This window comes from Leopardus geoffroyi, chromosome E3, assembly GCF_018350155.1.
Source record: "Leopardus geoffroyi isolate Oge1 chromosome E3, O.geoffroyi_Oge1_pat1.0, whole genome shotgun sequence".
NCBI lineage: Eukaryota > Metazoa > Chordata > Mammalia > Carnivora > Felidae > Leopardus > Leopardus geoffroyi.
In genome coordinates, this window is record NC_059340.1 from 29,791,454 (window position 1) to 29,804,579 (window position 13,126).

At 40.6% G+C, this 13,126-nt stretch overlaps 1 protein-coding gene across 4 annotated transcripts in view; it reads left to right on the forward strand.

The window, feature by feature from the left end:
- PARN (poly(A)-specific ribonuclease) overlaps positions 1-13,126 on the forward strand; it is a 170,686-nt gene that overhangs the window by 65,250 nt on the left and 92,310 nt on the right. For all 4 annotated transcript variants that reach the window (XR_006708312.1, XM_045461467.1, XM_045461468.1 and 1 more), the window contains one exon: positions 2,077-2,151. Coding sequence is in view for 3 of the 4 variants with exons in the window: in XM_045461467.1 (XP_045317423.1) it covers positions 2,077-2,151 (75 nt within the window). In the remaining variant the exon portion in view is untranslated. The remainder of the gene's footprint in view (positions 1-2,076; positions 2,152-13,126) is intronic.

Sequence of the window (13,126 nt, forward strand, 5' to 3'; positions counted from 1 at the left end):
TTTATTTATTTTTTCAACGTTTATTTATTTTTGGGACAGAGAGAGACAGAGCATGAACGGGGGAGGGGCAGAGAGAGAGGGAGACACAGAATCGGAAACAGGCTCCAGGCTCTGAGCCATCAGCCCAGAGCCCGACGCGGGGCTCGAACTCCCAGACCGCGAGATCGTGACCTGGCTGAAGTCGGACGCTTAACTGACTGCGCCACCCAGGCGCCCCTTGCTTGTTAATTTAAATACAGATCTGGAAATGCAATTGAATTTCATGGCTAATTTGTTTTGAGAGCTTTTGATGTTGTTGCCGTTCTTTCTCGAATTGCGAAGTGCTTACCCTATTTAGTCAACCTTTAATTGGGTAAATTAAGTAGAAGGCTCAGGGGAGAATTTTGTTTTCTTTTTTTTTTTTAACATTTTTTTAAAAGCGTATTTATGTATTTGAGAGAGAGAGAGCACAAGCAGGGGAAGGACAGAGAGAAAGGGAGAGAGAGAATCCCAGGCAGGCTCCACGCTGTCAGTGCAGAGCCCAATGCGGGGCTTGAACCCATCAACCCTGAGATTATGACCTGAGCTGAAATCAAGAGTTGGACGCTCAACCAACCGAGCCACCCAGGTGCCCCTCAATTTTTTCTTTTTAAGTTTATTTATTTTGAGAGAGCGAAAAAGCCTGGGTGGGAGGGGGCAGAGAGAAGGTGAGAGAGAATCCCAAGCAGGTTTTGCACTGCCATCTTGGAGTCTGATGTGGGGCTGGAACCCATGAACTGTGACATCATGACCTGAGCCTAAATCAGACACTTAACTTGACTGAGCCATCCAAGCGCCCCCGTTTTCGTTTTACTTAAAAAACAGATGAGTTGTGTGATACTGGACAGATAATCTCTCTGTGTGTCTGTGTCCTCACCGGAGATGCTGATGATGCCACTTACTGTATTCAGCATTTCACGAGGACTAAATGAGCTAATTCGTGGAAGGCATTTAGCATAGTTTGTGGCCTACAGCGACTAAATAAATGTTGACTATTATTATTTATCTAAAACACACACAGTAGAGAAGGGACTTTAGTCATTGAGGAAGTCATTATGGTACCTTGCTGTGCAACAGGAAGTGAGTTTTTGTCCTATGACAATGAGTTTGCAAGCATTTGTAGCCTTTGAAAATTTCAGCAGGAATTAAAAACATTTTTTTTCACTACTAAATTCCGGTGATGTTTACCCAGTTTTAATCATTCCAGTCTTGTGTGTCTTTTGGAGGAGAGCGGTAGCAGAATAATTAGGCCTCTGCTTCCCCTTCAGTTTTCTCGAGCTTCTGCCCCACCACGCCTGTCCTTCCTTCTCCCCAGCGCCCTCGTGCCTTCTGTCTGTCTGCAGGTGGTTAGCCTTTCTGGAAGGTCTGTCTCTCTTCATGTGAACATCACTTGGTTTCGCTAGACTGCTTTCTGCCCCTCTCGGTTTTTTCTTGCCTCCGTTAGTCTGTCTTGGTTTCCTCTCTCTGACACCTTCTTTTCTTTGGTCCTCGTCTACCTGCTACCTGTTTGCTTTACCTGGCCTTGAGATCAACGTTGAGTTTTTCTCACTTCTTGCTACTTGGATTCCTTTTGTGTTTTCCAGTTGTAATTTTCAAAGCTTATGCCTCTCCTGAAATGCTTAATGCAGTAAGTGCCATCGTCAGCATCTGATGAGGACAGAGATGCAGAGAGATTATCTGTCCAGTATCACACCAGTCATTTGTTTTTTTTAATTAAAATGAAAACAGGGGCGCCTGGGTGGCTCAGGCGGTTAAGCGTCCGACTTCGGCTCAGGTCATGATCTCACCACGGTCTGTGGGTTCGACTCCCACATTGGGCTCTGTGCTGACAGCTCAGAACCTGGAGCCTGCTTCAGATTCCGTGTCTCCCTCTCTCTCTCTGCCCCTCCCCTGCTCATTCTCTCTCTCTCTCTAAAATAAATAAATATTAAAAAGGAAAACTAGGGGAAAATTTTTAAAAAATTAACACATTCTGAAATATATATCAGACATGCAAATGAAGTCTGGTAGTGATCTGAAGGGTCACATGTTCCCTTTACTTTTATTTCGCTATTACAGGTAACATTCAGATATCCTGGATTGATGACACATCAGCGTTTGTCTCTCTCAGCCAGCCCGAACAAGTACAGATTGGTGAGTGCTTGGGGTAGAGGTTTTGTATATGAATGAAAATGCAAGCTTGCCCTCTTTATGCGGTGGCTCCAGTCCTCTGATTCACAAGCATTGCTGCCTGGTTTGTTTAGAGCTGTGTCTAAAATAAAGGTGGTAATCAGTCAGTATCACGTGTAGATTGCCTCCTTTCTGTTCCCCTCGCGTTGCACTTTTTTTAAAACGAGTTGCAGATTGGCTTTGAGAATTAAAAGTAGCAAATTGAGCAGAATGGGGAGCATCAAAAAGTGATACCTGTATCCATTGTTCGTCTCTGTACTTTTTCCATTTATTTATGTTTTTGTCATCTATTCATTTCATTAAACTTGTCTCGAATACTTGTTTTACAAACACACTGGAAGATGTTTTATTTGCTTTCAAAATAGAACGGTAAAAGATGGAACACCACATCTCTCACCGGATCCTAAATAATTTTGCTATTAACCATCTGAAAATGTATTTCCTTAGGATTGAAAGTTATTGATAAAATATGTGTTGTTAAACAGCTGCTTCCTCAAATAGATTTCAAGTTTCCCTGGTGCTTAATAATGTAAGCGGTGTGGAATTTTAAAGTGTTCTGTCTTTTTTTTTTTTAATGTTTATTTATTTACTTTGAGAGAGAGAGTGCTTGTGTGAGTGGCAGAGGGGCAGAGGGAGAGAGAGAGAGAATCTTAGGCAGGTTCCATGCTCAGCAGCACAGAGCCTGACGCGGGGCTCGATCCCACGACCGTGAGATCATGACCTGAGCTGAAATCGAGTCTGACTCTCAACCACCTGAGCCACCCAAGCTCCCCTAAAGTGATATGTCTAATTAAACTTTTGTTTATTTAACAAGGTACCACATACTGAAACTATATAATTCTGATAAGGTAACTAAATGAGTAACTATATATGAAAACTTCCACAAGTACACCCATTCAGATCAGAGTATTTTGGTGTTTCTTCTTAATTATATGACCACTGCAGGAATATAGGTTACATTGCAGTGAAGAGCTTAGGCTCTGGAATCACACTGCTGCCCTACCTGTAGTTGTATGACCTTGGGCAAGTTCTTTAACCTTGACAAGCTTCTGCTTATCTCTGTAAAGTGAGGATGACAGTATGAATTTATTGGGGTTATTGTGAAGATTACAGGAGATCAGGAGATGATGTACATGAAGCTTGGCACAGCTTTGAACGTGTATGACGATTACTTGGTAGTGGCTTTCAGTATGAAATGTCCTTCAGGAGCATGTGACACCGAGAATAGTGTTGGATACAGGGTGTGAATGATGTTGCTTGTTAAATGTTTTGGTATTTGCTTATTTCTGTGATACATTCTCCTGCGATCCTTAGAAAGGCCATTGAGATGGCCCCCAGAGGGATTGATTATTAGAGAGGCAAAGATAACTTCGGGGAGGGGAAAGGGACTCTGAGATCGAGAGTGTAACAAGACTTTCATGCGGCTGCAAGGACACAGAACTAGAACTTTTGGCTGGAAGTCTAGCCACACCTCCTTGGCCCAGCATCACCCTTCACCTCCCTCACAGCGCATACTTGTGTGACACTGAAGCCACACGGTGGGGTAGAGGAGATGCAGACTGCCCCGGGGCCTACCCTCGCCCCACCGCTCCTCGGCTGTGTGTCTTTGGGCAGGTTATGTGAACTCTCCAAGCCATGGGCTCCTCATCTGAGAGGTGGATTCGGTGACGGGTACTTTGTGAAGCGAGGTCATGGACATTAGTGGGGGGCCTGGCACTCCACCAGCGGTGCTTGACAAATGCTAGGTGATTATTCACATATCTGCTTGGCCTCCCTTGCTGCGAACAGTAAAAATGAGAGTGTGCGAACGTGCCGTGAGATGTGTAAAGCACCAGCTGGTGGTATTTGCTTGCACACACGAGCAGACTCCTCGTTTATGTGTGTGCGGTGTCACAGCGTCTTGTGACGTTCCTGTGGTACCATGTTTGATGTCTAGTAATGCTTGCTCCCTTACTTACGATCGCAATATGCCTCCAACGGTAGCTTTCGAGCTCAGTATTTCATTCAGCGATACCTGAAATCTGGGAACTGCATTTCAGAATCACGTTGCTCCAGAGGCACATCATTTGATTGGTTTTGTGTGTTGCTTCCCTGAGGGCAGTATTGAGTCTGCCTCATTCCCCACTGACTCCTTCTCCAGTGCCCGGAACGCACCGTGGCATGAGTAGAAACGTGTGTTTGAGTGAGTAACATGGGGAAGAGGCCAAGATGAAATTGTGACCTTTTTACCTTTTTCCTCCTACCTGAAGTAGGTGACTATTGTGTCTCAAGAGATGCAGCTTTACTAGTAAAGACTCCGTTTCCATTGTAGGCTCTTACACAGAGGACAACACCTAACAGAAATACCTGGCCATTTGCACATGCTGTGCCTATGACCATAAGTTTCTTTGCCACAAGCCACCTCTTTACCATCCTTTTCCTCCAGAGCTTGGCTATGTCCCATTTCCTGCCTCATGTCGGCTTAAACATCCATTTCTCTGGATGTCTCCTTCTCTGGGCCCCATTTCTGTGCAGCCTGGCATCCTTCATGGATATACCTTGTTTGATGATCTTCCCTGGTGAACTGTAAACTCTTTGAGATCAGGAACCAGACCTCTTGCTCACCGTGGTGTTTTTAGTGCTGAGAGTAAATGTTTATTGAGCTGGGTAAATGATAGTCAAAGTATCATGACTTGGAAATGCGTTTTTGCTGGGGCACCTGGGTGGCTCAGTCGGTTAAGCATCTGACTTCAGCTCAGGTCATGATCTCACAGCTCGTGAGTTTGAGCCCCGTGTGGGGCTCTGTGCTGACAGCTCGGAGCCTGGAGCCTGCTTCGGATTCTTTGTCTCCCTCTCTCTCTGCCCCTCCCCTGCTTGTATTCTGTCTCTTTCTCTCAAAAATAAATAAAAAAACATTTAAAAAATTTTTTTAAAAATGCCTTTTTGCATGGGATGGATATTTATAATGTCTCTGGTCTTTTGCCGTGATGTCTAAAATTATGCAGTTTCATTGAAAGTGTAAAAATCTGTTTTTTATCGTAGTAATTCTGATGATGAGAGAGACCTAGGATAGCTAATGTGCTGCAAATCCTATTAGTGTTAACTTAAACAAATTACTTATTCATTTCAGCGGAAACAAAGGGCCTGTTAGATCAATAATGTAACATTGGAAAAATCATTAAATGCCTATTTATATAGCAGCTTGTAATGGCTTCTTTGGCTCTGTTACAAACTAATTTTTGATTTACATTTAAGAAATGGCTTCTAAACTGACACCTGTCTTTTGATAATACTAAGTCTAACCGAGATTAAAAAAAAAAAACCAAAACATTTTCAATATCTTGAATATGAAAGTTCTCTTTTTCTAGGGAACGTTGTTATACTAATAATTAAAATCTTTCTGAGTGCCATTTGGTTTGATTCCTGATTGTTTTGTTTGTTTGCAAAACATCAAGGTGAGGGTCTTTGTGGCTTTGGGGTGTTCAGGTGGTGATAGCCCATTCAAGCCATACATTGAGCATTGTTCCCCGGTAGCTCTTGAGGTAAGGTAGTTCGTGACCATGGAGAATGTCACTTAATGTCACTGTTGGGGAATTTTCCTCAAAGAACTGGAGTGAGAAATCACCTTTCATTGTAACTTCTGAATTGCTCATTCATATTTAAGATTCTTATATTCCTGGGGCACCTGGGTGGCTCAGTTGGTTAAACATCCAGCTCTGGGTTTCAGCTCAGGTTATGATCTCATGGTTCGTGGGATTGAGCCCCGCCTCAGGCTCCGTGCTGATAGCTTGGAGCCTGCTTGGGATTCTCTCTCCCTCTCTCTCTCTGCCTCTCTCCTGTGTTCTCTCGCTCAAAATAAATAAATAAAAATAAACTTGCAAAAAAACCAAGATTTTTATATACCTAATGTAGTTTTGTTAGGGAGGGGCCCAGCAATATTTCAAAAGTTCAGAGAACCTTCTAGTCATACCCTCAGTGTTTAGACATTGAGTATTTTTGTCTTGAGTGTCCTAAATGCATCATACATTTTCATAGTAATAGCTTGAGAAAAAAAACTTTTTCACTTATGTTGAAAGCTGGAAATTGTAGCATACTGCCAGAAATATTTAAAAAGCAGAAATTGATAAAGGCACTTTAGAAGAGGTAGAAATCTGACAATTATTTTGTAAAGCCAGCAGGTAGTTGTATAAATTTCTGATACGCTGCCTTAGGAGCTCGTTCAGGACAGTTTGTTGGGATGGAGGGAGAAACTTGCTTCACTTCGCTTTAGAGTATGAGCATGTTTATATTAAGTTGTACTTTTAAACGCACAGCTTTTATTTGCGCAGAACAGGCAAATCTTTGAGTTGTGGATATGACCCGAGGCGATTAGTCAGCATTGTTTTGCTAAAGGGTGCTTATAACTTTAATTTTTTTTTTTTTTCAACGTTTATTTATTTTTGGGACAGAGAGAGACAGAGCATGAACGGGGGAGGGGCAGAGAGAGAGGGAGACACAGAATCGGAAACAGGCTCCAGGCTCTGAGCCATCAGCCCAGAGCCCGACGCGGGGCTCGAACTCCCGGACCGCAAGATCGTGACCTGGCTGAAGTCGGACGCTTAACCGACTGCGCCACCCAGGCGCCCCAAGGGTGCTTATAACTTTAAAATTTACCTGTGCTTTTTGTTTTCCTTTTAATGCCTGCAGAGTCTGTAGTGATAATGCCTTGCTTCATATGTGATATTAGTGATGTGTGTTCTTATTTTTCCTTGATCATGCTTGGTGGGGGTTACTAATTTCGACGGTCTTTTCAAAGAACCAGCTTTTGTTTTAATTCATTTTCTGTATTGTTTGTTATTGCCTATTTACTGGGTTTCTGCCCTTTTTTTTCTTCCCTTTTTCCTTCCTTTTATTTGCTTAGGGTTTACTTTGCCCTTCTTTTTCCCACTTCCTGAAGTAGAGCCCTATGTGATTGATTTTTATTTTATTTTATTTTATTTATTTTATTTTATTTTATTTTATTTTATTTTATTTTATTTATGTTATATTTTATTTTTTGGGGGGGTTAAAAAAGGTGATTTTATTAAAGCACAGGAACAGGACCCGTGGGCAGAAAGAGCTGCCTTCTGTGATTGATTTTAAAACGTTCTTCTACACTGGTTCACCCCTGGCTTCCTAAAGGTCGCCCCTGGGTCAGTATAGCTCAGTGGTCAGCCAGGGAGTGGTCATGTGTGTGCTTAAACACCTTGAGCCGGTGAGGCTTCTACCTTTTGCCAGCTGGGTTGGGGAAGACATGCGACGTGTAAGCAGTTTGCACGTCTGCCCCGTTTCTTACTCTCAGCTGTACCTTCTTACTTTCTGTGTGGGTGTGCAAGCCCTCACAGCCAGCTAGCACTGTGGATGTAGCCGAGACTCTTTCCTAGCCATTGACTTTGACCTTTTTTGTTTCCAATATAAACATTGCAAGCCACAAATTATTCTCTAAGCACTGCTTTAGGTGCCTCCCACAAATTACGTGTTGTAATCCCATTATTATTAAATTAGATGCATTTTCTAATTTCTCCTTTGACCCTGGATTGTTTAGAAGCATATTGCTTCATTTCCAAGTGTTTAGAAATTTTCCTTGAACTCTTGACGCTAATTCCCAATTTAATTCTGTTGTGATTAGAGGTTTCACTATGATTTCAGTCTTCTAAAGTTTACCGAAACTTGCTTTATGGCCTAACGCAAGGTCTACCTTGCTGAACATACTGTGTGCCCCGGAAAAGAATGTGAGTTCTGCAGTATATGGTTTGGTGTATAAAGGTTACTGGTGCTTAGATATTCAATGTCTTTACCAGTGTTTTATTTAATCTATTAATTTTTGAGAGAGGGTGTTAATAAAATCTCCTGTGATTATGGAATTGTCTATTTCCTTTTAATCGTGTCAGCTTTAAGACTGTGTTATTAGGTGCATACACATTTTTTTAAGTGTTATTTATTTTTGAGAGAGAGAGAGAGACAGAGAGAGCAAGTGAGGGAGGGGCGGAGAGGGAGTGGGGGGCACAGAATCTGAAGCAGGCTCCAGGCTTTGAGCTGTCAGCACAGAGCCCAAAGGCGCCGCCCAGGCGCCTCAGTGCTTTTGTCATTTTAAAATTTGTTCTTTGTTCCCTCTACTTTTGTTCCTTTGTTTCTCCCTCTCCTGTCCTCTTTTGGGTTATTTGAAGTTTTTAAAGAATACCATTTTAATTTCTCTCTTGCCTTTCTAATGCTCACTTTACATTATTTTTTAGTGGTTGCTTTAGATATTTTAACATCTGTTCATAACTTTTCAGTGTAATTAGAGTTCATATTATACTACTTCACACATGATGTAGAAAGCTTACATTCCATATAGGTTCATTTATTGCAGTCCCCATTGGTTTTCAAGCTATATTTGGTGTATGTATAATATTTGCATGCATTATAAATCCTACAAAGTTGTGTTATAATTTTGCTTTAAACAGTCATATCTATTTTAAGATATTAAAAGGGTGGATTCTTTTCTCTTTACCCAGATACTTACCAATTCAGATGTCTTCATTCATTCCTGAAGATCCAAGTTTCTTTAGAGTATCATGTCGCTTCAGTGTAAGGAACTTCCATCAGTATTTCATATAATGCTGCTGTTGTGGCAGCTGATCCTCTTAGTTTTCCTTTATATGAGAATATCTGTATTTTGTCTTCATCCATGTAGGTTATTTTAGCTGGGTATGGAATTCTGGGTTTCTCTTTTAGCATTTTAAAGATGTTGTTCCACTGTCTCCTGGTCTCCAACGGTTTCTGAGGAGAAGTGTACAATAATTGCATCATTGTTGCCATATAGAAATATAGATATTCAAGATTATCTCTTTATCCTTGGTTTCAGCAGTTTGACTATGATGTATTTAGGAATGGCTTTGTTTGTAATTATCCCATTGGGTGTTGACTGAGCTGCTTGAATCTATAAATGTATGTCTTTCACCAGATTTAAGAAGTTTTTAGACATTATTCACATATTTTTTTCCTGTTCTGTATTCTCTTGTATCTCCTCCTTGGGGCTCCAATTACCTATATGCTAGAGGCTTTTTGATGTTGTTCCAGTAGTTCATTTTTTTTCCTACCTTTCTTTTCTCTTCTTCTTGTTGGGTATTTCTGTTGATCTACAAGCTCACTGGCCTTTCCTTCAGTTCTCATTTTTCTACTGTTAAGCCCATCCAGTGAATTTTACTTTGTGTATTATATTTTCCTGTTCTGTTATTTCCATTCAGTTTATTTTTATCTTTCCTTTTTCTCTGTTGAGGTTTCCTGTCTTCATTTATTTTGAGCCTCTGTTCCTTTACCTCACTGAACATAATTAGAATAGCTTATTTAAAGTCTTTGTCTAATAATTCTAGCATCTGCATCACTTATGTGTTGGTACCTGTTGATCACGGTTCCCTTGAGATGGGTCATGTATTCTTGGCTCTTCACATGCTAAGTAATTTGGGATTGTTTTCCTGGACATTGTGAATATTCTTTTCTGGAGACCCTGCATTCACTTAGATCCCTCAGAAGAGTGTTGATATTTTGTTTTAGTTCTAGCAAGCATTTAGTTTAATTAAACTCAGACTACAAACTCATGTCTATGGCAGGTCTGTGGCTCAGATCTCAGCTCAGACTGCTTTCAGTCTGCCACATGCGAGGTTAAGTAAGGGTTGGAGCACCTGGCTCAGTTGGTAGAGCATACAACTCTTGTTCTCAGGGGCGTAAGTTCTAGCCCCATGTTGGGTGTAGGGATTACTTAAAAATAAAATCTTAAAAAGGTTAAGTAAGCATCATGCAGACACATGGGCTGAGGCTATACACCAAATTTGGAGTTCCCACTTTCTGGTTTCTTCTGTTCTGGAATTCCTTTGTCACTGGTTGCCTCCTGCTTCTGGTTCCTCTTACCAGGAAGACATAGGATTCTTCTTTCAGAGTTTTAGTTGCCCTATACCCTTTTAGCTGCAATTTCCCTTGAGGGCATAGTCTTTCTCTGTCTCTCTCTCTCTCTCTGTCTCTCTCTGTCTCTCTCTCTCTCTCTCACACACACACACACATACACACACACACACACACACACACACCCAGGAAATTCACTTTGTGCCATCTGGCTTCCCCCAATTTTTGACTCCTTTGCAAAATCTACCTGTTTCTGTTTATATTCCAGAGCCCTCAGATACTTGGGGTTGTTTTTGTTTTTTCACTTTTTCTCAGATCAGCAGAAAAGTTGATTTGTCAGAAGCGTATTTCTCCAGTACTGGAGGCAGAATACCTTTATTTGTGCTTTTATTTTATTTTATTTTATTTTTTTTAATTTTTTTTTTCAAAGTTTATTTATTTTTGAGACAGAGAGAGACAGAGCATGAATGGGGGAGGGGCAGAGAGAGAGGGAGACACAGAATCGGAAACAGGCTCCAGGCTCTGAGCCATCAGCCCAGAGCCTGACGCGGGGCTCGAACTCACGGACCGCGAGATCGTGACCTGGCTGAAGTCGGACGCTTAACCGACTGCGCCACCCAGGCGCTCCTTTATTTGTGCTTTTAAATTGTGTACTATATGATTTCGATGGAACACTTCCTGCCATATTATTATATCGTGCTTAACTACCTCTTTCTGTTTGTTAAATAACATTTATTAAAAAAAATTTTTTTTAATGTTTTATTTATTTTTAAGAGAGAGAGACACAGGGCTTGAGTGGGGATGGGGCAGAGAAAGAGGGAGACACAGAATCTGAAGCACGCTCCAGCTCAGAGCTGTCAGCACAGAGCCCGACACGGGGCTCAAACTCACGAACTGTGAGATCATGACATGAGCCGAAGCTGGACACTCAGCTGAGCCACCCAGGCGCTCCATGTTAAATAACATTTTAAAATCTCATGTTAATGCATTTAAAAACAAAAAACGAAAAACAACAGACAACCTGAGACTTAGCTCCTTTAACCAATTAAAAGTGACTTAAATTCAGTTCCTTTTGGGTAGGCATGTATGCCAATAGACAAAATCAAAGGATTTGATATCTTTGCTTCTTTCTATTTGTTGCCTTTTTCATCGTTGGCTAGTGTGTTATTGTGTATTTACTCTTGTCAAAGAGGAAATGTGCAGAACATTCAAGAAAGAACCAAAAAAAAAAAAAATGTTTTTCCTTTCATGTTAATTTTCCTAATCTTAAACTCTGTGTAGTGTTACTTTACAACAGTTATCTTGAATTATAAATATAGCAATAGATAAATGAGTTCAGCTGTGACATGACTTTCTAATGGTTCTATTAAATAAGCTCGTTTTAGAGGGAGGCCCTAATAAATTACTTGTGTGTTTAAATGATACATGAGTTTCATGCCATAAGTACTGCATCCGAGAAACAATGCATTTGTTTTTATACAGGCGAAGTTTTTGTAGTAGTGACTTATTGGTAAAGGAAAATCATTATTAGTGAGATAGCGTGAATGTCTTGTTTTGTGTATGTATATCTTCTGTTGAAAACTTCTTAAAGCAATTGACTTTTTTTTTTAACTCCTCTAAATCACTTAATCTGCAGAAAGTACTGTGGAAATTTTTAATAATATTTATTAAGAGCCTTGTTTTCCTAATTCTCCCATGTGTTTAATCTTGAGAATTAGCAGTGTTGCACATCTGTCCTATGAGATCTGTATCAGGCAGGTTTATTTAAGAGAGTAGCGATAACTTGAAATCTCCCTAATTAGTATTCTTTAGGGCATTAGCTGGTATGAGAATAGGGCAGAAAGCTTCCTGACTGCCAGATAAGGCTTCCCAAGTTCTTAACATAATTACCCGCTTTAAAGCAGCAATAAGAAAATGAGTTCTGTGGCAGTGAGAATGTAACCAGGAGAAAGAAATGCAGTGTTAGAGCTCTGGAGGCTGAATCTTCATGTTCTGTTAAATTGTTTCTGGTCCATAGCAAAGCATGGGATTTGATTTTTGTGTTCTCAAGCCCATGTTGTCTGGATCTAAGAATGTTGGCTTTCTGTTACACTATCAGAGTATTTAGTGGATCTGTCATATTTAATTGTAGTATCACTTGTAACAAACTGCTTTTGTTGTGCTCTCTTGCCCCCAGTTTTAGAAGTAAATGAAATTCATTGTTGGAAATGTGAAAAATACTTGAAAATATGAAGAAGAAAATTCGACCATGGTCTCACAACCTAGTCATAAATACTAGTATTATTTTGATAAGTATTTCTTTTTAGTTATTGTATTTTGTAGAGATGAGTATTTTCATGACTTTTAAAAATCAATTGGGATCTGACTTCAGATGCATTTTTGAGTCTGCTTTTTAGTTAATATTAGGTCATGAGCGTTTCTCGTGCTGTCACACGGTTTTCTGGGAGTGTTTTCTTTTTCGGATGCATTACATTTCACGTAACTTATTTATCTATGTCCCTTTTGGATGACAAGTGTTTACTATTTTAAATTCTTTAATTTATTTTTTATTTTTTTATTTAAAAAAAAATTTTTTTTTTCAACGTTTATTTATTTTTGGGACAGAGAGAGACAGAGCATGAACGGGGGAGGGGCAGAGAGAGAGGGAGACACAGAATCGGAAACAGGCTCCAGGCTCTGAGCCATCAGCCCAGAGCCCGACGCGGGGCTCGAACTCCCGGACCGCAAGATCGTGACCTGGCTGAAGTCGGACGCTTAACCGACTGCGCCACCCAGGCGCCCCTAAATTCTTTAATTTAAAGAGTGTCTTTATTAGTGCCTTAGTCTATCTTTCATTTCAAAACATTTTTTTTCAAGTTTATTTATTTTGAAAGAGAGAGAGAGAGAGAACAAGCCGGGGGTAGACAGAGAGAAGGAGGGACAGATTCCCAAGCAGGCTCCGTGCCATCAGCGCAGGGCCTGACGGGGCTCAGACTCACAATTTTATTTTATTTTTTATTTATTTTTAAAAAAAAATTTTTTTTTTCAACGTTTATTTATTTTTGGGACAGAGAGAGACAGA